This window comes from Hydra vulgaris, chromosome 15 (assembly GCF_038396675.1).
Source record: "Hydra vulgaris chromosome 15, alternate assembly HydraT2T_AEP".
Taxonomy (NCBI): Eukaryota; Metazoa; Cnidaria; class Hydrozoa; order Anthoathecata; family Hydridae; genus Hydra; species Hydra vulgaris.
The window spans coordinates 41,914,777-41,940,000 of record NC_088934.1 but is presented as its reverse complement, the minus strand read 5'-3'; the positions used below and the strand labels follow the sequence as shown (position 1 = coordinate 41,940,000).

Here is a 25,224-nt window from a genome sequence, read left to right as displayed (position 1 = left end):
GTTTTAGGGCATTTTTTGTATCCAAGCTCTAATCACCACAATTTTTATTTCTTTATCTACTTATAAATCGTTTTTACGCTACAGCTCGGGATATAGGTATATTACACAGCGGCCAAGCAAAGTGTATTTTTTTATTAGACATACGTGGCCAAGGTGCCCAATTTCTGTTTCTCTGGAGCGATAACTTTTCTTAATAAAAAAACAAAAAAAACTCTTTAAATATATCTTAGAGCTTCTGAACCTTGCGGCTCTTGGTTTAGTTGCTTGTGGGACCGTAAGTTTTGCTTATACTGGCCTTGCGGTATTTAGGCCACTGATACTACACGCAGATAAAAATATTTACGTGAAAAGTTCTAAATTTTTTATGCCCATATAAAATTACCGTAGTTGTTTAAACCAAGACTTTTAGAGTCAAAGGATATTCTTAAGCAGGTGGACTTTTTTTGTATCAAAGTGGCGAAAAATTTTTACAAAAATGATGTGTCCTCATAAAAAGTTTGGGGCTCCTTAATCTTCAGGCCATGGTGTTATAGCTCGCATAATTCAGGACAAGTTTAAACTTTCCCTCCTTAGTTTTTAAATAATAAATGCATTTACGTAAAGAAATTGTAAAAAAAGACTAACAATTACGCCAATTATTTTCTTTTCTAATAATCTACCCTTTCTGAGTCTCCCATGGGTATATGCGCCTTCTGCTAAATGCCTTATTTTAGCTTTGTCTAAATTCCAGACCTTTCGAATGGTTGGCTAGAGAGTGAATATTTTTGAGACAGTTTGATTCAGAGAACGGTTATAATAGTTAAAACTATCATGGACCGGAATTAGAGACGGTTTTAATCATGGGCGGACACCTATTATTAATGTTTTCAAACTTTACGGGGAAGAAAAAATACCTAAAATCGTGCAAATCGAATGTTGCGGCAAACTAAATGTTAGTGCCTTAAAGTTTTACTTTTTTCCATTTCTTTTATACAAGATCATGTCAAAGTAATCTTAAAATATAAGTAAATTTTTTTGCTTACTTTATATAAGTCACTTTTAATTTACTTTACAATTTATATAAAATTTAAGCTTATCTAATTTAAATTTTATTTTATGTAATTTATTTTTAATAAAGATTTGTTATTACTTTTAAATTAAAAAATTCCTACTTAAAAAATATTATTTTATTTGTAAATTTAATTTACATTTGGGAGCATGTTACTTTTATGTAATTTGCTTTCAAATGCAAGTTACTTTATAATATAATTTTTTTTTAATTAGTTGCTTTATAGGTAATATAAATTACAGTTTAAGGAACTTTTATATTATGTAATGTAATTTTCAAAAGTAATTAACTTTTAAATGAAAAAGTAAAATAGCTTTTTTCACGTGACTTACTATTTTCACGTGACTTTTTTCACGTGACTTACTAAAATAGCTTTTTTCACGTGACTTGTACTCGACTTACATGTAAAAGTAAATTACTTTTTGATGTAATCTTCTTTTACGTAACTTTTTTTTGAAAGTAAAAAAACTTACTTTAAAAAGTAAAAGTTGTTTCAAAAAAATAAATTACTTATACGGAAATGTAAATTTACATAAAACGATTCAAATTACTTATGTGATTTACTTTTAGATAAAAATTAACTTACTCGAGTAAGTAAAAAAAAGTAAGTAAAAGTGCCATCCCTATGTCCAATAATATTTTTTTAGATTTAAAACAAATTTAACAAATAAACTTATAAAATCACCATAAATTACAAAGGACCTCAGGAAACCTTCTAAAATTAAACAAAAACTTCATGTAAAGTATTTAAAAACAAGTTCAGACAAAAGCAAGAGTTAATTTATAAAAATTATGAGAGACAGTTTGAGAGTCAAAGAAAAAATTAAAAAAAAATATACTACTCAAACTTGCTTGAAACGTTTAAATATAAACAGAGCTGGGCGGTTGCGCAACTCGGTCCGCTACTCTCTTTTTGGAATTCGGAAGCGGACTGAGATCGCTACCAAAAAAGAAATTTAAAGGTGCCACTCTGGCAGAGTGGCACCTTTAAATTTTTAAGTTTAAATGGTAGCAGAGTGACTCTGCTACCATTTAAACTGAAAAATGAAGTCATTTAAATTACAGACTTATTCATTTACTGAAAATAAAGTGAAAGAAAAATGAACCTTTTTAAATATAAAAGTTTTCCCTTGATATCCAAGTAATCTCAGATGTGTGTCATTTGATTTAAAAACTTTGAAGAAGCAGCATTAGTGCTTTACACAAAATGTCTGCAACTAGCCTGATGTATTGTTTATATTATGCATACATATGTGTTAATCTAAACGTTTCTATCATCTCATTGAAGTAATCTTTATCTAAAGTTGAATAGCAAAATAAATAAAAATACAATTGCAGTACACCTGCAATTTTCTTATAGTGACATTTAAAATTTCTTTATGTTCATTTTGGTTACTTTTTACTTTCGGTTTTACAAAACTTTTTTGTTTAACAGCAAGGTTCTTTTAGTTTTAATTTTTATTCTCAAAAGAACTTTCAAGGAGTCTAGTGTCAAAATATTAAAAGAAACCCAAACTTTTTCTTAATAAAATTTGATTTTGTTTATAAAATGTTAAAAGTTAATGAAACCATGGAAACTGGAAAAGTAACTATTCCACTGGGACAATATTAATTGTAATTCTTTTTTATTCGTATGAGATAATTTTATTTGATTCGTATGAGATAATTAGGCAAGGAATTTTTCCCGACCAACTCAAAATGGCTAAAGTAACACTTATGTCACCTATATTTAAAGGAGAATATATTTCTAATATCACAAATTATCGTCCAATTTCTTTTCCATCTGCCGTCTCAAACATTTTTGAAAGTGTTCCTTATAAAAGGTTCTACGAACATCTTTCTGTAAGTATAACTTTACACGATAATCAATACGAACACGGATTCATAAAAATAACTCGACTAACCCCACTTCTGTAAGTATAATTTTACACGATAATCAATACAGATTTCAAAAAAAATACACAAAGCACGCAATCCTTTATCTAACTAGAAATCTTGCAAATTTATTTGAAAAAATGCAATTTAATATTGGAATTTCATAAACTTATCTGAAAGCCTTTGCACTATAGATCATAAAATACTTATTAAAAAACTAGATTAATATGAAATCACTTAAAAATTAAAAAACTATTTGAGCAAACAAAAGCCTACACAGAATGACACCATCGAAACTATATACAAAAAACTTTCACAAAATATAAGAATATTACCGAGAGCAGAAATATCTTGCAAGTGAAATAAGTTTTAAAGATCGTTATACTTATACAAATCCTTTCTTAATTGAGTGTTTTTGATAAATACCGAAATTTATTTAAATATATAAACCTAAATTTATTTTTAAATGGCAAATTTGACCTGATATCATTTTATATTTATATACTATTAATAATAAAAAAAAGTGTAACTTAAGAAACAATAATTTTATCTGCCAACTTTATTTTCAGGCAAATTTAGGTGGATTCTTTATTTCTCATCGTGGCTATTTTTTACTGAACAAAATTTCAATACATAATCTTTTGCTTGAGTTTCGGATTGATGCCAGGTCTGACCAAAATAAAGTTTGTCGTTTATGTTTTTAATTAAAGGGAGAGTTCGTTATTCCAAGGATTCAATAACTAATAGATCTGATGACAAAGTTTGATTTCTTATAAAAAGCCTTTAAAACCAAAATTGAGGCATAAACTAAGTGGTTTTAGAAATGTAACAAATTACATTCAAAAAAAGCAGTAACCTAAAAGCTCAGTAAATAAAAAAAAATTCTGTATTTTTTTAATAAGCCTTAACGTTTCCCAATTGTTAAAGTATGAAATTAATTTTTTACTATTTCCTGAAGTAGAACTACAAGACATCTCTTTGAAGTGTTGTGATTCTTATGTATTGTCACTGTTACTGCTGTTAAAAAAAAAAAATATATATATATATAAAGATATGTATATAAATATATATATATATATATATATATATATATATAAATATATATATATATATATATATATATATATATATATATTAACCATTGTATCAACAAATGCATTGTACCATCTGAATGGCTTTATGCAAACATCATACCTATTTCAAAAGTCAATAATCTTTCTCTACCATCTGACTACCGACCGATCTCAAAAAGTTATGTAAATTCTCTATTTTGATGCTTGTGCATAAAAAGTAGAACATAATATATTAAAAAGTAGAACATAAAGCAATATTAAAGATATATTAAAGTATTATATGAAACATTATAAAAGATTACAAGTGATTCAAAAAGTACTTCATGTATACTACTAACACTCAATAATATCTTCAGTATTTTGCATTTTTGCATAATAAAACTACTCATATCTGGCTTTTATTTTAGATGAACAGAAGACACCTAAATAAAAAAGACAAAAAAAAAAAAAAAGGATTTAAACTAAATCTAAACTGATAAATGTAAACTGGTTAAATATTTGGAAAATGTTGCAGCTAACAAGTTTTCGGATATAAGACCAACATTATCAACATCTATTTATTAATACAGATTTTAAGTGACAACTGTAAATAGAGAGTATACAAATCTTAAAAAAAAATTACTTGGCTTTATGAAGCACCGGCTTTAAGAAGTAAGGAGGGAGGGGGGAGAGAGATTATGCGCAGCACAAGGACGGCAGTTAAATTGAGGTGAAAATTTTATTATTTCACATGTTATAGTTTGTAAATTAAAAGAAAAATTTATTCTAAAAAACGTTCTTTTTTGTGTTGTACTTAATTTAAACTTACCAATGAAATTTTTAATTTTTTATTATTTTTTATGTAAATAAACTTGTAAAGGGCTGCCGAAAAAATTTTGAATAAGGGCGGTAAGAAGGCTAAGGCTGACACTGACTAGATTATACTATTTCTTTCAAAATAATTAAAGCTGTTGGTTCTGAAAAGAATTTTAGTGGAAAACCAAAAGAGTCTTTCAATGAATCTTCACACAATCAAGCGACAGAACTGTTAATAACAATTTATATCTATACTTATGAAATAACATGTGCAGCTTCAAAGACATTTAAAAAATATGGAATAAATTTATAGAATCCAAATGTCAAAAACCTTTTATATATAAAAATTCAAGCAAATCTTTGATCAGGCAAAGCATTAGAACTCTTCTTAAATGTTGATCTGTCAAAACAACGTATCAACTTCTCCGAAACAATTCTTTAGTAAATTCACTTATAAATTCACCTATTTGCTATATTAACATACCATGCACTAATAAGTGCCCAGGATTGCTGCACAAAAAACTGATATATCTTATTTTACATATATTGTGTTATAGATATTACTATGATTAATGGTAACACTTTTTCAGCTGCAACTTTTAGCAGTCGTGACGTAAAGGCTAGAGCGCTTGTTTTAGAAGCAAGATATCGAGGGTTCGAAGCAAGCTCTAAACATATTTCGCGCCATTGGTTAGGAAGGAGACATGAACTTCCTAGTAAAATGCTTTTTTGCGGTGCTCAGTGATCGTTGGGTGCTAATGGGGTACCTAAAAAACAACAACAAATAATTTCAACTCAATACTGCAGTGCATGTGGTATCATACCGAAGTTCATAAATGATGTAAAGAAGTTTTAAAACATAATGTAAAAAATGAGAATTTGCGGATTGGCATATGACAACCATGAGGTGTACATGATAAGACTATGGTTACCACTGGAAAGAAAGAAATACAAATTACATTTAGAATTGAGAATGTTGAAATTTTCAGATCTTAAATCTGATAATTTCAATAAAAGTATTTTTTTCAATAAAATTTCGTAAAAATTTTGTGTATATATTTTCTTTTTTACCGTAAAAATTGTAAATATATATTAGTATATGGTATACCTGATGAAAAAAATATACTTACTGAAAAAAAATGTCCCTGAATGTAAGAGTTATCCCATAAACCAACTTGCTAAAGTATTGTCAACCAATATTGACTATTTTAAATACGTAATCATGCAATTTTCAACTGTCAATTTTAAAATCAGGACTAATGTGATATGTCGGTCCACAAGCTTAGCAGCTCATCAAAGATGAACACAAACAGTTTACAGGGGGTGTCATACCATGAAAAGACAGTGTACAGAGGGTGTCATGAAAAAAGATACCCAAAAGGTAGTTATGCAAAAATTGTTTTTTCTGTATTCCCACCTTGTCAACTTACCGATAAACCCTGGTGTTGTTAACAAACAGCAAAGTGAATCACTAAAGTTTAAAGGTTTTAAAACGATGCTGTTAGTGTAGATAGAATGTACGGATTTTGACCAAATATTGTTCGATTTCAATAGCATCAAACCAGATGTTTTTGAAATCGAGCACTCTAGAAGTAGCCATATTTTGTTTTACACATAGAGATAAATGTAAATAAACAGTAAAACATTTTATTTGAAAAGTTGGCGGTTGAAGACCAAAACTGCCATACTCGGCGTTTTAAAAATTTAGCTCAGCTTTTAGACCACTACTTCATTTAAAAAGATTTTAGTACAAAAAGGTTATAAAAACGTACAACATATTAAGTAGACAAAAAGGCTAAGAACTTTATTTTCAGTACCTGGTAAAAATAAAGAAAAAATCTAAGGATTTTGGATTAAACATATACCTGGCAGCGGCAGCTTTTTTTTTATCTGCCAGTTGTAACTTTTTTATGAACTTGCATAGTAAGCAATTTTCGCTATCTTTTTCCGAAGTAAAGGATAGTGGGGCACCATGATACATGAGGCACCATGAAACACTGTTATTGTGGAGGCATCTTAAGAGTTGTGAAAACCACTTTTATATAGTGAAACAGTTACTACTACAGCTATGTTTTGAAAAAAAATTATATCATTTGACATCACGAGGCCTGCGAGGGGTCAAAATTTGTGTTTTTTTGATCATAAAGTATATTTTTAGTTTTTAAAGCTCATAAGGTATTTTATTCAATGTGTCGATCAGTAAGTAACATTATTTTGTAAACTACAATCCATAAGCTTTTTACTTTATTAAACAAAATCTTTGAAAAACAAGTTGATTCTAAAAATAAAGTAATTGTTTTCTATTAGCAAGTATAAGGGTAACTTGATACAACATTTGTGGGGGGCCCTAAAACTGTAGAATAGTACCCTATTGTGTCATAAACAATTCTTAAAACCATTTCTTTTAATATTTATAGTAAATTTAAAAAAAATTTATGTAAATATAACACAAGGAGATCCCATTTTGTTACAAAGCTGTTATTTATTGACGCTTAAGAGTGAAATTTAAAACAATATATTATCTGGTCTTCTGAAATGTGATTCGGACCATTGGATGCATTATTTGGGTTATAAATATTAAATTAGTTTATATTTCAAAAAAAGTTCTGCTATTTCTTTATGTTTTATACTTTTTTAATGATGCTCATAGTGTGTTTCAAGGTACCCCATGAGTGGGGTACCTTGAAACAATTTAATTTTCTTGAAACAATTCTAATTTTACTTTAACTAGTCTCACAAGTTTAACCTGTTATATTTTGGTAATTTATAGAATTTATTTTGTAGGTATAAATTTATTCTACAAATTAAACCAATTGCCTCAAAAAAAAAAAAAGCGTATTTAAAAAATTGTTACGAAGCAAAAGCCAAAAGTGTGTCATGGTGCCCCCACTCTCCCCTACACCAAAAAAAAAAAAAGAAATTAGAGAAATTATATTAAATATTTAAAAATCTTGGTAAACTTATAACTTAAAAAAATTTACATTAAAATACGTTTTTACCAACTGCGGCATGAAAAAAAAATTTAAAAAAAAAAATGAATTCATGGTAAAAAAGATAAAAATCAAATTTTAAAAACAATCAATTTTTTTTATTTAATCAATCGAATTGCAAGCTAGCATTTGTTAACATTGCAACACATTGATATGTAAAAAAATTTATGACATTTTGTTGGATGATTATGGACGCTATGTTGGAATATTAACTACATGTAAATTTATAACTTGATACTACTTTAAATAATATTTAAAAAACTGTTATTTTAACGTCAAAATGTTTTAACTCTTTTCGTTCTTTGGCTAATTGTCTTGCGGTAGATAAAGGATTACGAGTTAATTATCTTGTGATAGAAAGTTTACAGGGTAGCCAGATGGATTAAATAAACATTATTTTAATTCAAGATCAAATTATAAATATGGTATAAATTTAAAAAAATTAATACTTTGTGGAAATGCCAGATAAATACCGCACTCTGAGTTGGCATTAAAGTTAAATAAAAAAAAGCTTAGCCATGCTTGATATACATTTTGATCTTCTTTCGCGCTTTGTTTACTTGTTAAAATTAAGAAACAAATACTTTTTTTTTTTTTAATGTTTTTAATAACTATTTTGTACATTTTTGAGTATTTTTATAATTCATTTTCAACAATATAAATTTATATGTCAAATCCACAAATAAATAACAAAATATTTTCTATATACATAATTTTAAATTGATATTTAAATATAATACAAAAGTATAATAAAGAATGTATTTTTATACAAAGAATATTGTGACCAGGAGAAACATCGGAAAATTCTACAACTTGCTAATCTTTAGCCGAAATTTTTTTCAAAAAATCGTTTTAACTCGCAGTTTAAGATTTTGATAGAAATATAAGTTAGTGCTAATCTTTACTCAGAGGTTTGGGACGATTATAAAAATGAGCTTGATACAGAATAGCTATATCGATTGACACTTGCAACGATCCACAAATGCTAAACTGTATAGGAGCTTCTTTGATGATAAAGTAGCCAGTTTTAAATGTATCACCACAAAACCACATTGCAACCATTTTCAAACTTGTAAAATAAAAAAAACAAAAATGAAATTAAATAAAATATTTTTTAAATAACAACTTTTTTAAAAAATCGTTTATTTAAAAATAAATAAAAATAGTAAAAAATTTTAAAAGCTGATATAAGGATTAAAAAATTGTTCTGTAGTGCGTAGGTATCAACATACTGTACTTCGTAGGTATCAACATACTGTAGTGCGTAGGTATCTACATACGGTAGTGCGTACGTATATACATACTGTAATGCGTAGGTATCAACATACTGTAGTGCGTAGGTACCTACATACGGTAGTGCGTTCGTATTTACATACTGTAATGCGTAGGTATCTATATTCTGTAGTGCGTAGGTATCAACGTATAAAAAAGATCTATAACAACAACAACAAAAAAAGAACTTATTTTAAACTGTTGTTACTCTTTTAAATCTTTATCTAAAAATTTTGATCGAATTTTTTTTTATAATTTTCGATTTTTTTGTATAATTAGATGCTCCAAACTCTTAACTGCTCCTTCTTATTCTCCCCCAAACAATTGCGCTATGTTAATAAATGTACTAATGCACTAAAGCCCCACATGTATGTATGTATGTATGTATGCATGCATGTATGTATGTATGTATGTATGTATGTATGTATGTATGTATGTATGTATGTATGTATGTATGTATGTATGTATGTATGTATGTATGTATGTATGTATGTATGTATCTATGTATGTATGTATGTATGCACTTATAAAATTTGTTTCTGATGAGTCTTTATTGATGAAAAACGCCAAGAAGCAAGCATGCTTTTCAGACAACACTTGAAGCAAGTCAACATTTTTTAAAAGCTTTCATTTTTTTAAAAGCAGTTTTCTGTGCAAATTGAATGTTTTCAGCCATTCAATTTGCAGAAGATGAATGGCAATTTTTCAGCCATTCTGTTGCTGTTGCCCAGACAAAACAAATGCTCTTAAAAAAAGTAGTTCACCACCCCAGGAAGCAAATGAAGCACTATGGGTGGAATGAAATCTATAATAAGAGTATCATGGCAACATGATAATGATATAAGAGCAAGAGATTTTCAAAATGTTATTTATCAATAACATAAGTTACATCTACTTGAAACTACTTGATTACTTTGAAAGTCTCTTGCTCTTATGGTATTGGTTTTGTAATTACTTTGAATGGAACTGAAGGTCCTGAGTTTGCCTCTCTGGTGAAGATTTTTGGACTCCACATTACACTAAGTGCAAGGTTGAGTATATGAATGAGATTGTAAACTACACACAATATTGGCAAGTTTTACTTCACACGATAATACAAAAGCTATTTTATCAAGACCCAACTTGTTCAGTACCTACTTGATATTTTAATAGTTTCCAGGAAGATTTTCTGAAATTGCAATCACCATTTGCCTCTTAATTCTAGTCTTTTGCGGCAGATGGAGGAAAAAGCTTCTTGATGGAGGAGAGTCATTCTGTGTCGAAGAGAGACTTTTAAAAAACTCCATCCAATCCAATTTTAATTATCTTTTATAGTCTGATTCTGTGCCTCTCATCTCAATTAAAGTTCTACTCAGTACCTCTAAGTCTTTGCAATTTACTAAAAACCTTTTTGACTATGAGGTGTTGCTTTTTGTTGTATCACAAAGTTCTGAAGTACCAACAAATCAGAAAGACATTTTTCTAGGGAATCAAACTTGGTTCGTAAGTTTTTTCCACAATTCTCTGTGAAATTGATTTAGGGTTGATGCAAGTTTATTTACAACACAGTTTGACAATCCATTTGATCTTTGAATATTAAGGAGGTTTTGAGCAGTTAATGCTCATGTAGCGGGAAATAATTCTATATGTTCGGAAGGCCTTAAAAAATATTTTTTAGTAAAATTTTGGTATTTTACTGTCGTAAATTTTTTAGTACACACTTCTTAAAGCTTTAATTACCTCTTTTTAAATATTCATAAATTTTTAAATTTAAAAACTATGAATCCAAATATACATTACCTTGTACCACATGACGAGGTTTTCATTGATTTAGTCTTACACCCCTATGAGGTAAAGAAGTTATGTTTCAAATCACAAAAGCAACTTCTCTTTCAGGTGTTTTCTGTAGCATTCAACAAATTCTAAGTGTGTGCTTAATTTAATTATGAGCAAAACCTCTACCAAAGATGGAAAAGTATTTTTAACATAGTTTCTCAACTGGTGATTTTGGGCAGTTTAAACAGTAGATAGTAATTAAGTTTTGTCTTAGAAATGCAACAAATCAAGCAGTTGCACCTTGACTCTTTTGTAGTCAGATAAATCTTCACTGCTCGATAGTCAGGCAAGAAAGTGAAGAGGAGCATCTTCAGCTGAATTTCTTCTTCTTAAAGCTATACTGCACTTTTCTTAAATACTGCACTTTTCACATATTTCAGCTAGCACTTGAGGATCATTGAAATCAATTTGATTAGCAAACTTTTTGTAAACGCTTAAACAAAAAATCAGTCATCTCTCTGTTGCCTTTTTGTAAGCACAAAAAACATGCTTCACTTCTACATTTTCCATTCTTGAGGCAGAATGCCCCAAGAATGGAAAGTGTAGAAGTGAAGATCCACAAACTTTATTTATAAATGCATCATTACAGCTGAAGATCAGCTCATCAAAATTTATACTGGATTAATGTCCCCTTCTAGCTTTTGATCCCCACCTAGCTTTTGATTTGTAAAACACATTTATTTTGTCCCCATCTAGCTTTTGATTTGTAAAACACATTTATGAAGAAAAAAGTTAGTGGTTACTAGTTTTAGCTGACCCACTTGGGTTAAAGTCTTAAAATATAAAATTTTTGACATTTTTCTGGGTTAAAATTGCAAAATTAACCATAAATGAATTATTATGAAAAATTATGCAAAATTGAATTTAAAACATTTGTTTAAATAACATTATTTTCTAAAAACTATACTTATGAAGTTGATGCCAAAAATCTAAATCTTTTATTGTTTTTTAGTTTAAATAGTGGCATATATTACAAAAATATGATAACAGATACTTTCAATATATTACGTCTATTATATCAAGATACTAAACTCTTACAATTGAACTGCTATTTATACATAAAATATATCAAAAAAATATATAAAAGATTACAATTTAAAATCACTTTTTGATGTGAAATAATTAATTTCATAGACCTAATTTTGTTTCGAATAACTCCATCTCTGCGATCGAATGCAACCACAGAGGCTGAAGCTTCAGTAACAAGTTTAAAATGTCTTTCAACAATTCGGTAGTGACACTTATATCATAACTTAAGTGGTTTTTTGAAAAGTTCAAGTATTTTAAATTTCTCAATCAGTCTTAAAACCAGTGGAATTGTGGGTCATTAAAAAGTTGGGGTCATTTTATAATAACATACATCTTTAAATTTAATTTTGGGCCTTAGAAACACTTTTATGCCTTCATTCATCGAGGGATAAAATCTTTCACTAACATAGGCTTCATTGTCATCGGCACTCTCAACCGTTCCCCCTACATAATTATCTTCTGCGCCATAAAAGTCTTCAATAAGGCCTTTTAAAATTATATTAATATATTTATTATCTATATAAATTAGTATAAGATTAGTTTATAGCAAGCTTTGTAATTTTTTAATAGAAATTTATTTCTATTAAAATGGTATATTTATTTCAATTAAAATAGTACTATTCGTTTAACAAATAGTACTATTTGTTAACAACGTTTTTTTTTCAAATAGTAGTCTTTTTTTTTTTTCAATTATCTAACCTAGATACTTAACTTGTCAACAAAAAATAATTCAAAACCAGCTTAGGAAAATAGACAAAAGTTGTTTTACACAATTTTACATTTCTGCTTTTGACAAAATACTAAAAAGTGATGCTAAATAAATAATAAATGAAAAATAATAATAACAGTGATAAATAATAATAACAGTGATAAATAATAATAACAGTGTAAATAAAAAATAATAGTAATAATAAAAAGTAACAGAGAAAATAAAAAGTGAATAAAAATTTTTTTTTTAATCCCATTTGCAATCATAGATCTTTTACTTTTATTTCAACATTTCTAATAGATTTTTAATTATAATCATTTGAGTAATTTTATCCTAAAGTATAATATATAGAGTTTAAAATATCAAACTCAACACATAAATATAAAAATCATAATATATAGTTTAACATATAATACGAATTAAAATTTTTCTAGTTGTTGTTGTTGCTGTTGTTACTTTTCTAACATCACTTCCAACTGTTTTTAATTTAACTCATATAGTAAATGTTATAGTTTTAACAAGTAACTTATTATACTTTTTTACTATATTACTATATTTTTTATGAATTTAAAAAAATTAAAAATAGTTTAGTACTATTGAAATACTACAAAACTCAAAAATTAATCAAAACAACTTGCTCGGCTGTTCAAATAAAAAGCAATACTAGATTTTTTTGATAGCCCTGATTGTTTTCAACAATTGTATAAACCAATATTGTAGAAAACCATTATTTGGTTGAAAATTTAAGTTTACTCCATTTAACAGGCACTTAAGTGCTCAAGCATGATGGAATGCAGAAATACTTTTTTTTACATGCTTTGCACATGTTTGAGCACTCACATAAAAAAAAAAATTTTTTTTTTAACCAAAAATACTTTTTAGCAGTAAAAACAATTCATATATTGTTGTATCAATAAATATCTGTAACCCCTTAAAGGTTATAATAGCTATATATATATGATTAACTGACAACATTTTAGGAGTTTTTTTTTATTATAGGGGGGAAATATAATATTAATTCATGGCCACCAAATAAAATTTCCCAAAAATTCAGACCTTGCTATCAGACATTTTTAATTAAAAAAAGATCAACAAAATAATGTTTTAAGTTGTGTTTTTTAATATAATGACACTTAATTAAACTTTCTTTAAATATTACAAAATGCATTAGAGATATAGTAAAAGAGTGCTTGCTTCATAAACAAGAGGTACAGAGTTTAAACATCAACTGAACCTTTGTAGTCCAGTGTTCAGATTATTGCACAGTAGTCTAGTTCATACTTCATAGTTAAACATTTGACAGAGGGATGTAAAGATATAAAAAAAACATGAGTAATTTTTCTCAACTACAATGCTCTTAGGGAAATATTGATATTGATCATTATTATTTTGTGTAGCTTGTGTTTTTGTGTAGCTTGTGTTTTTGTGTAGCTTGTGTTTTTGTGTAGCTTGCGTTTTTGTGTAGCTTGGGTTTTTGTGTAGCTTGTGTTTTTGTGTAGCTTGTGTTTTTGTGTAGCTTGTGTTTTTGTGTAGCTTGTGTTTTTGTGTAGCTTGTGTTTTTGTGTAGCTTGTGTTTTTGTGTAGCTTGTGTTTTTGTCTAGCTTGTGTTTTTGTCTAGCTTGTGTTTTTGCGTAGATTAATGTCTTAATTCTCATAATATTAGCACTTTAAACAATTTAACCAAGTGTTGATTTAAGAGATAGCATGTTCAGCATCCCTCTTAGGTCCTGATATTATATGGTTGATAACAAAGAGTATTATTAAAAACCTTGAGCCACAGCATTGGTAAGGAAGTTCATGATCTATTCTTACCAATGTTGCTTATCTGGCCAAAACTAACAATGAAATATTCAACAAGCAAATAATCAAATTAATTCTTTTTTAATTATTTTGCAAAAAATTTCATAAATTAAACAAAAAAATTTACTTAACAACAAAAAAAATGTATATATGTATAAATCGAAAAAACAACATACCTCATTCCAACAATAGACCTATTTTTATAATTTCTATAAAACTGTGGTAAGCCTAACATTGCTTCAGTGAAGACTGATATAAATCCTAGAGTTTCCATATAAACTGGTATATTACTTAACGTAAATGTCAAAATAGAGCCAAGCAAACTAAACACCATTAGAAACTGCATATAATCAGCAAAGTGTGTCCAGTTCCAAAAATATGTCCATTCAAAATCTGGATAAAATAATAATAATAATGTAATTAACATAAAAAGATTTCATAAAAATAGAAAAAAAAGATTTCATAAAAATAGATTATAGTATATAAAATATTTATCTAATTTCAATATATAATGAATACACAAAAAGATCCTCATTCTTTCAACTTTAATCAAAAATAATTATTGATAACAAAAATGCAGACCTTACAAAGCATGAAACAAAGTGTATTGGATTTCATGTTCTACACTAACAGGTGATAACAGGTATCCTCACCTGATATAAGCTCAACCTGAATTATTATAAATAATAATAACAATACAAAATAAAAGTAAAAATAATAGTATTAGTAATAATAATAATAATATTAATAATAATAGCAACAATAAAAATAATAAAATAATAATAATAAACAATAATAAACAGTTATAATAATAATCAATAATAAAATAATAAACAATAATAATAATAATTTTAATAAATAATTCTAAAACTCATGCATGTCAAAAATCATTTGAATTTTTTTCAATTGACAACAGTTGATGCTTATTTAATTTATGGTTCAGAAAAAAAAAAATGTAGTATATATGTATTTTTTTTTTGCTTGTAATTTATTCAAAAATATGTTAAATTTGGCCTGAAGCAAACGATATAATGAAAGATCAGTCAACAAGGTCAAATATGAAAAAAATAGCCAAAATCTTAAAATTAAATAAAATAAAGACAAAAAAACTATCAAAAGACATTGATGATTCCTGTAAATTAAATCAATTAAATTATTATCCCATTTTTAGAAATTTGCTACTTTGAGATCTCATATTATGGCTTTCTCCAAGTAGTTTTTTTTGTTAATCCTATATATATAACAACCTATAAGCTAGTCATACAATAATAATTCTAAAATAATCAATAATATTGTACCTATATGAAAACGTCTACGTAATGCATGCATAGACTTTTACGTATAATTTTTTTATTATAAAACTATATTTATTTGTACTAAAATGTATGTACATTAAATTGGGGATAAGGCGTTTAGTTCATAAACGAAATGTCCGTGGTTCGAGTCCTACCACTGTCTGTTATTTTAATTGTTTTTCATTTAAATACATTTCCATATATTTGCTTTGTAACCATTTATCTTTTCTTTTTTTTGTATATAAAAAATCTTTATTTGTATGTTTTTGAATGATACATCTCTTCACATTCAGATTTATTATTCTATAAAGCCTTTCAATGTATTTTTTAAGAAAGGTGCACACTCATACATAGTTTTTAAGCATCAATTAAGCCATGCCGTCTACACTTTTTTCAGGTAGCCTTAAATGTTTCATATTACCTTTCAATTCCTGAATGTTTTTATCCCTAATTTTTTAGTGATTTGTAATTTTGGATACCTGTTGCTTTTTAACATTCGAATTTGTGCATTTAGTCCTACCCTCCCCCTCCCTTTTGGTCTACTATGTTATAGGTGAACAATTATTACTATTAATTGTTTTGCAACTATTAATAATAATTGTTAATAAATGTTTAAGTATTTTTCACCAATAACATAGAAAAAATTTTTTTAGAAGTCATAGAAATCGAACCACTGACAATCAGCGTATGAAGTAAACGCCTTATCCAAGTGTGCTAAACATGCATATACTTTTGTACAAATAAATATAATTATATAATAAAAAATATATACATAAAAGTATACACACGAATTACATAGTTGTTGCTTTATATGGATGATATATATTTGTTACATTAAAATTATACAAATACATTTTACAAACAGATAGTAATTAATGTTTTTCGCTTTTGTGTTTTAAAAAAAAACTAATAAAATGTAGAATATCATTCATTTTAATGTCGACTTATAATTGTTTTTTTTTGTGCTTTGCCTTATCCAATTTTGTTGCTGAAAATAACAACCACTTTAAAAAAACAAAAATAAAAACAGTACATAAATTATTTCTTTTTTTTCTATTTAAATTTATTTTAATTTCCTATTTTGTTAGTTGTGATTTGTTTGTTTTTAAAACTTTCTTTTTTCTGCATCGCTTAATATAAAAAAAAATTCTCAAACTGCCGTGACCAAGTTGCCTAAAATAAAATACTCATGCGTAAACATACAAGATGAAAAATTGCATGTGCATTCTGGGAAGGCTTGCAAATAGTGCTTTGTATTATTACTTTTACTTTACAGCAAGTTTTTACTTTAAGTAAGAACTTGTGTTTATAATTGGCAGTTAATCTATAGTTAACATAATCACGTTGTAAGAGAAAAGTTACTTTTTTTGTTTTCGGGTTTTTAATGTCTGCAACAATCTTTTCTGTGTTTTCTCCACTTTAAGTCAGATTTTAAGTTTGATGTTTATTTTTGTTATTTTTAACAAAATGTGTTTTATTAATTGCAGTTAATAAATAATAGTTATACTGTCTGTCTGTCCTGTCTGTTGTATTAGTCATGGCTATATTACTTGCTCGATATTGTCGAAAGGATGAAAATAATGGAAGCTTTAAGTGTCTAAACTGTCCTTCAGTTTTTAAAATTCAAAAAACGGGAACAACAAGTCACTTATGGAAACATTTAAATGACAAGCATAAAACTATTCATTTACAATTGATTGAAGAGAAAAATGTAAAAAAAGCTGAAAAACGGCCAGCCAGTGAACAAGTTTTTGTGCTGGGCGAAATGAAAAAAGTGAGACAAAGTGAATTGACTTTTAAGAGCAACAAGTCAATTGACAGTACTTCAAGAAAAAGTTATGATAATGCAATACTTAAATTTATTGTAAAGGACGGACGTCTGTTTGAAATTGTAGCTGGTACTGGCTTTCAAAGCTTGGTTAATACATTAATTGGTAATATAGACTATAAGCCATCGTACCCAAGTTTGCTATCTCGCAGACTGAATGAATTGTATGAAGATGCTTTAATTAAACAAGAAAGAATATTTGCCACAGAGAAAATTGGAAAACATAACATCACCTTTGATCACTGGAAAGCCTTAAATCAGTTTAATTTTCTTGTGATTACACTTCATTATATTTGTGCCAAGTGGTTATTACACAAACACTGCATTAGTGTAATAAACTTAGAAGCCATAGAAGCAGACCATACTTTAGAAGTAACTGCAAAAATTATCAACTCACAAGTTGAGAAATTCAAACTGGACATATTCTATGCCACTACTGATACAACAAATGCTATGCCTTGTACTGCTCGTATGATGGAAATAGAATGGAATCCCTGTGCAGCTCATGTTCTACAACGTGTCTTGAAATGCTCACAGGAATCTCAACATGCTCTGACAATAGTGATAAAGGCTACCAAAAAAATCTGCCGTTTTTTTCATAGTTCAAGTGTTGGCTTGGCTGCATTAAACAAAGTTAAAAAATCGGAAGGATTAAAAATAACAACCCCTCCAGATGACTGTAAGATAAGGTTCAGTAGTACAGTGAAACTACTTCTTTAACGGTACAGTGAAACTACTTACTGGACAAATAAGAACAGTGTTGCTGTTTCCATGGCTTTGGCTGAATGTGCTGCAAGAAAAAGATGTGCTTTTTCTTTACCTCCACCTCTAAATGAAAAAGATATTGTTATCTTAAAAAAATATTTACCAATTCTGGAATGAATAGCTGAGGCAACAACTACTTTGTCTGTCAATATGACAGTGGGAATAAGCTTAGTTTTACCTTGCATAAAAGACTTAAAAAATGAGCAAAACGGATACAAGGCCATTCACTGTAAAAAGTTGAAAGATGCTTTACTTACTGAGTTGACTAAACGGTTTGATCTGACAAATGAAATTTATGTTTACAACTACATATCTGGACTCACATTTTTCATTGGATCAAACTGAAATCAACATTGCACAGACCACAAATCGACGTCACTTAGAAGCTGCATGTGCACAGACAAAAGCAGTGAAAAAAATAGAATAGAACTAATAGATAAAATAGAACCAATTTCTGTTCAAGTTCAAGCTCAAACTAATCAACCTCTTATTGGGAAGTCTTCCTTGCTTCACAGAGCTCTGTCAAATGCTAAAATTCTGAAAGAAAAAAACCATGTTATTGAAATAGAAAATGCTGATAAATTAACCAAAGAATTTGAGCAGTTTGCAGTGTTTTTGCTTGGTTCAACAGTCTCACCATTGGACTTTTGGAAAGCGCATGAATGTCTTTGCTAGAAAAGACTGCTAGAGATTATTTGTCAATTTAATCATCCAATTGTGCTAGCGAACGAGTTAACTCAGTTGGTGGTCAAGTTCTTTGCAATAAAAGACTGTCGCTCACTTCTGCCAATAGTGAAAAATTAATCTGGACAAGAGCAAACAAGGACTTAGTTTTATCTTAGTTTTTTTTGTTGGTATATGCCTGACTGGCCTACCAATTGATTATGTTGAAATTTAAATAAATACATGTTTTGTGAAAGAATTTGTTTTTAAATAGAGATTCGGATTCGAGATTCAATTTGAAATTCATCATTTCATTAGATTCGATTCAAGATTTGATTTGAAATCAAAATTTTGGATTTGCAGGGCCCTACTTGATATGTAGCAACTTTTATGGTTTTTTTGTTACGTGGTTCTTAAGATACCTTAATAAGTCACTTAACTGTCTGAACTATTGCTGTTTATATGCAATAGAGAAAAGCTGAAAAAGACAAACTGTGCAGTTAAAAATTTGCTTTTAAATACTATATTTAAAACAACTGAATCAAAATAACACAATATATAGCTCTATTGTGTGTTTCTTTACCTTTTAGTAAACTTGGTCTTGATGTTCATTTTCACCCCACTGTTCTTATTCCCGTTGACAGTACATGTTGTAAATTTGCAGCTGATATAAAATTTTTAAACCTGTAGACAGATGAGCAAGAGCATCATCAACAAACCCTGTCCTTGTGAGTGCATACAACAATCTAACATGTTTTCTTATCTTATTATTCTAACCAAACATGTTGCAAACTTGCATGTACCTAATGTATGTATTAAATGTCTTAAGGTTGTATGAACTTCACAAGGACAAGTCCACAGTCTAGTAAACTATAGCATAATTTTTTTTACCTGACAACTTTTCACTCCCAGACTGTAAATAAAGTGTAACAATTTTTATATAGTGTTCTGCTGGTGGCCATGTACTGAATTTTGAAGTTTATAACATAAACTTTTCAAAATAAAGATCAAATACCAATATAAAATGACATATCTAAAATGCTTGTTCTGAGGTATAGTGAATTGAGAGGAGAGGAAAGATGAAGATTGAGAGGAGAGGAAAGATGAAGATTGAGAGGAGAGGAAAGATGAAGATTGAGAGGAGAGGAAAGATAAAGATTGAGAGGAGAGGAAAGATGAAGATTGAGAGGAGAGGAAAGATGAAGATTGAGAGGAGAGGAAAGATGAAGATTGAGAGGAGAGGAAAGATGAAGATTGAGAGGAGAGGAAAGATGAAGATTGAGAGGAGAGGAAAGATGAAGACTGAGAGGAGAGGAAAGATATAAAACAACTAGTAATCTCTTGTACTTTGAATTTTAGTTAATAGAATGATTTTATTTTTCTTTATAAACATTTAACTAATTTAGGTAATTTTTTAAAACATTTAAGTAGTTTGCCCTAATATTTTAATACATATTACAATAATAGTTTTTAATATTTAACTTGTTAATAGTTTAAAAATCTAATAAATTATTAACTTGCTAAAAAAAATGATTGATCTGATTTTGGATTATTTTGTAAGGAGTTCAAAATAAAAAATCATATTCTAAATACCATTTTGTATGTTAATACAATGTATACAAGAGTATTTTATAAAACTTGCAATTTGTTTATAATAAAGTATTTTTAAGAGCTCAAATCAGACTCATTAGCTGTAAAATAAGATATTTTTTAAAAAATCTAATAAACCTAACTATATTTGGGCTTTTGGGGTTTTTTTAAGGATGTTTTTTTTTTTGAATTGGTTTTTTTGGGTTAGGTTTTTTTGCCAACCCTGGTTCAACCCTCTCTCAATTCTTTAACTCAGAAACAAGAACCTTGGCGAACAAGGTCGCTGTGCAAAGAAACAAGTTGTTTATAAAAAATAAAGCTAAAAAGTGATATATTATAATCTACAATTGAATAAACAAAAATTTATTTTTTGTTATCTTAATGTTATCATAAGATAATCAAAGAAAAAACTTTTAATCAAAAAAAACTGAAAATGAAAAATGATACATAAAACTGAAAACAATTAACATGAATACTAACAAAACTAAACATTTTAACTTAAAAATAACAATTTATATTATTTTATTCAAAAAAAAATTAATTTCTGTTTTCACCATTAGATATATTATTTATAATATATCTAATGGTTGTATATATTATTATATATAGTATTTAAATACTGTCATAAAAATGTGATAATTCTTCTATTAAGATAAATAAAAAGCCAAATTAATAAAAATCTTTATAAAACTTTTATAAAAGCTTTTATTTTAAAACTTATACGTAAATATTAGAAACTCCGTGATTAGGTGTGATGTTCTCTGATTAATAGTCATCAGTTGAAATTCTCCACTTATGATATTTTGTTTGCTTTTTTAATCTTGCTGATTTTTTTAAATAAAATAACATAAATATAAAAATTCAAAACAAAGCAGTTTAAGCAAAAAAGACCTCCTAATGTTAAAAAACTCCTAAAAGTTTCCTTAAATTATAGATAATACATACACAATCCTTGAATATGTATTATAAATAATATATATACAATCCGCAAACTTCCAACGCTAATGAAAAAAGTTTACTTTTTTTATTAGCGTTACTTTTTTAACAACATTACTTTTATGTTATTTTATATTTTTACAGTCGGGACGTGTACTTCATCTGATTTATACCCAATATGTTTAGAATCCATGGCTCAACACTTGTAAGGTTTTTGACAGATTTCTATAGCACAACTTTTATTACCTAAATATGACATTATGAAAGAGTTAAATCGATTGTTTACAACCGATTGCCTTTTTTGGCATTAACCTAATTTGCAGATCAGGACTGAGTATTTTGATTGTAACATTTACAATAGGAGGATTACCATCAAAGTTTTTCAAGCTCTTCCTACCCTTGCCCATATTTATGTGGGAGTTTTTATATTAAAGATTTCCTTTTCATAGATAAATTCCTTTTATCACGGTGAAGGAGCTTAACCTCCCCTAAATATTTAGAAGATAAATTAAATAAAAATAATCAACCACTAATGTCTTTCATTTTTAAGATTTTATGATATATCTTTTAAGATTTATTTTTAAATTGCTGATTTAATTTTTTTTTTTTAATTTTAGAAGCAATAAAAACATAACAAAAAATATAAATTTTAAAACCAAAAATTATGCTTTTAACGAACTTTGTGAAATCATATTTAAAGTCAAGAAATTTTAAAAATTTTAGGTAAAATTGGCCACTCCTAGCACTAAAGTTAGGGGAATAGAGTAATATTATTACTCCTTAATTTTTCAATTAAGTTTTTAAGCATAAATAAATAATATAACTAAAATTTGAAGAATGCATTTATATGAAAAGACTTAGTCACCATTTTATTTTATAATTAATAATTTAAAACATTTTCTTTACAAGAAAAAAAAAGGAGAATATTTAAAAGATTCTCTAAAGAGTATTAAAATAATTAATATTCAAAAGAAACTCTAAAGAGTCGAACCTCAGTGTGTGAACTAGCCTTTACACAATCTGTATACCAGACCATTCCAAAAATTATATAATGAAATAACTTTTTCCTGAAATTTAATGGATCTTATTTATTTTTTGAACCAAAACTCCTGCCGAGATACACCATACATTAATCATAATAAATTAATAATGGCAGTAATAATATGAAATGAAAAAACAATAACATACCTGAAAATTTCCTTCTTTTTGCAGTAAACTCATTGCCTCGCCTGATACGCACACAAAGTTCTAACATAACAAGCATTGCAATAATCATAATAACACTTTGCAGAAATAAAGGTAGTTCAAAAGGATGTCCGAACCTGGAAAAAAAAACAGCATTTTTAAGTTTACAATATATTTTTTACACACATGGCTTAAAAAACTTAAAACTTAAAATAGTTTTTTGAAAATAATTATACCAATACAAAATTCTTAAAATATTTGCAGCAAGTAATGCAAAGCAAACATATGTTGAGAAACCATCAGTATTTGATGTAGTGTAAATGTCATAATACTGTGGAATATACGGTACCACTCCGCCAAACATCATTGCACCAGAGGCCGCCCAAGATATCAAAGACATTAAGTTGACAGAAGAAAATTTAAGGTAGTTATGTGAAAACCGCTCTTTCATCGCATGAGCAAACTCTGCAACTTTGTCTTGAACTGCCATTGATTGTGCTGGTGCCATTATCGCAAAAACCATTCAATTTATTTTAGATGAAATAAACAACTATTTAGTGCAATATGCATTGAATATTATTATTCTACATTTTAATAAGATTATATTATACATGTAACTATTCAAAACATGAATGTAATTCTTTTGGTTTTTATTCTTTTATTTAAAACAATTTTGTAAATAAAGAAACATGATGTATGTTTGTAATTATGTATGTATGTATGTATGTATGTATGTATGTATGTATGTATGCATGTATGTATGTATGTATGTATGTATGTATGTATGTATGTATGTATGTATGTATGTATGTATGTATGTATGTATTTATGTATGTATGTATGTATGTATGTATGTATGTATGTATGTATGTATGTATGTATGTATGTATGTATGTATGTGTGTCTGTCTGTCTGTCTGTCTGTCTGTCTGTCTGTCTGTATGTATGTATGTATGTATGTATTTATATATGTATGTATGTATGTATGTATGTATGTATGTATGTATGTATGTATGTATGTATGTATGTATACATAAAAAAAATATTAAAACAAAAAATTTTATTGTTTATTAAGAACAATTTATATTATTTGATCAAAAAATAAAACTTGAGTAATAATAAAACAACTAATAAAATTATTATTATTATAAAAATAAAAAATATATATTTTTAACTAATTTACTCCCAACAAGGATGCAAGCAGCCAATATTTAAGTTATGAGTGACCAGAGCAAGAGAATGGTCGATAGAAAACTTGAAAAACTATAAATCGTAAAAGTTAGAAAAACCTGACGACATGAGAGTGTTACAAAGCATTAATGAGCAATGAAAAAATCTTTTAACATAAAATGAACATGAAGGTACAGCTACATTAAAAGATTGGGACCTTGCTAAACGATAGCCATGTGAGATTGAGTTTTGGTTGATGAATAAGAGATTATAGTTCGCTTGAATAGCAAATTTTGTAGAAAAGAGAAAGAGAGGCAGTCTTAGGATAATGAAACAGAGGCTTAAGGTTGGCAGCTATAGCAGGTCCAACTACATTTATAATACAATTTTAGACTTGTTTAAAAATGAAAAGGGCATTATTAGGCGCAGGCCAATTATGACAACAGTATTCTATACAAAGAAGAATTAGTGATTTAAGGAAGTAGAAAATGGAATCGAGAGTATGGAAATGCACAATAAGGAGAAGCAACCTTATCAGATAGTAACTTAACATTCAATTGTATATGGTTGACATGCAAAATAAATAGTAAATAATAATTTGAGAAGACTCAGTAAAAAGTGTGATAATAGAGTGAGTCTGAAGAAGTACAAGATAAAAAATTTAGTTAATTCATAGCATGGTCAGAACCACCTAAAGAAGAAACTGAGCACAGCTAGGGTCAGAGAAAAGACACAAATCAAAGAGTGAAGATAAGTAATTAGGGTTGTTTGGAAAAATGAGTCACAAAGTTAAAATTTTTTGAGGATTAGAACCAGCAAGGTCAGGTATATATTATATATAAAAGACATATCTGACCTTGAGCTAAAGCTAGCCTCATTCGTAGAAAGTTTAGCTTAACTCAATTGCAAACAAAGCTTATGTTATTTAAATGCACTTTGATTGATTTTAAATGTATCACCTTGGAGCAGTGCTAGCAAGCTATTTGTAAAGCATGCTGCTCATTTATTTCATGTGGTAATTTGTGGTTAATAGAAAAGCAACAGCTTCATTGTAAAATCATTTTTGAACTCAGAAACTAAATGTATGTTATTACTTTAGGCCTTAGGTCTATATAAATATCTATGTGACTATTTAGGTTTAATAATTAGCATTGAATGTAATGCTCCACTTAATGAAACTTGAATCCTATATACAACTTGCAGTCTCACTTGCACTAGATATATGACTTTAGTATGACCTACTTAATGAAGCTATAAACAGCCATTTTATCTTAAAATTGCAAAATCCAAACTTCCTCAACTCATATGAAAAAATGTTAGACAAAATGAGATTTTATAAAATAATGTCAATGTAACAAACCTTTTTTATAAAATTTATAAAAAAATC

General features: G+C 27.8%; 1 protein-coding gene across 1 annotated transcript; it reads right to left on the bottom strand.

The window, feature by feature from the left end:
- Nucleotides 1–8,422: 8,422 nt before the first annotated feature.
- LOC100208377 (solute carrier family 66 member 2) lies at nucleotides 8,423–23,276 on the bottom strand. Its single transcript, XM_065820720.1, has 4 exons — nucleotides 22,905–23,276; nucleotides 22,672–22,805; nucleotides 14,583–14,799; nucleotides 8,423–8,850 (listed from the first exon to the last, which is right to left on the bottom strand). Exons 1-4 carry the CDS (start codon nucleotides 23,189–23,191, stop codon nucleotides 8,676–8,678), a joined length of 813 nt encoding a protein of 270 aa, XP_065676792.1. The 5' UTR covers nucleotides 23,192–23,276; the 3' UTR covers nucleotides 8,423–8,675.
- Nucleotides 23,277–25,224: the final 1,948 nt, after the last annotated feature.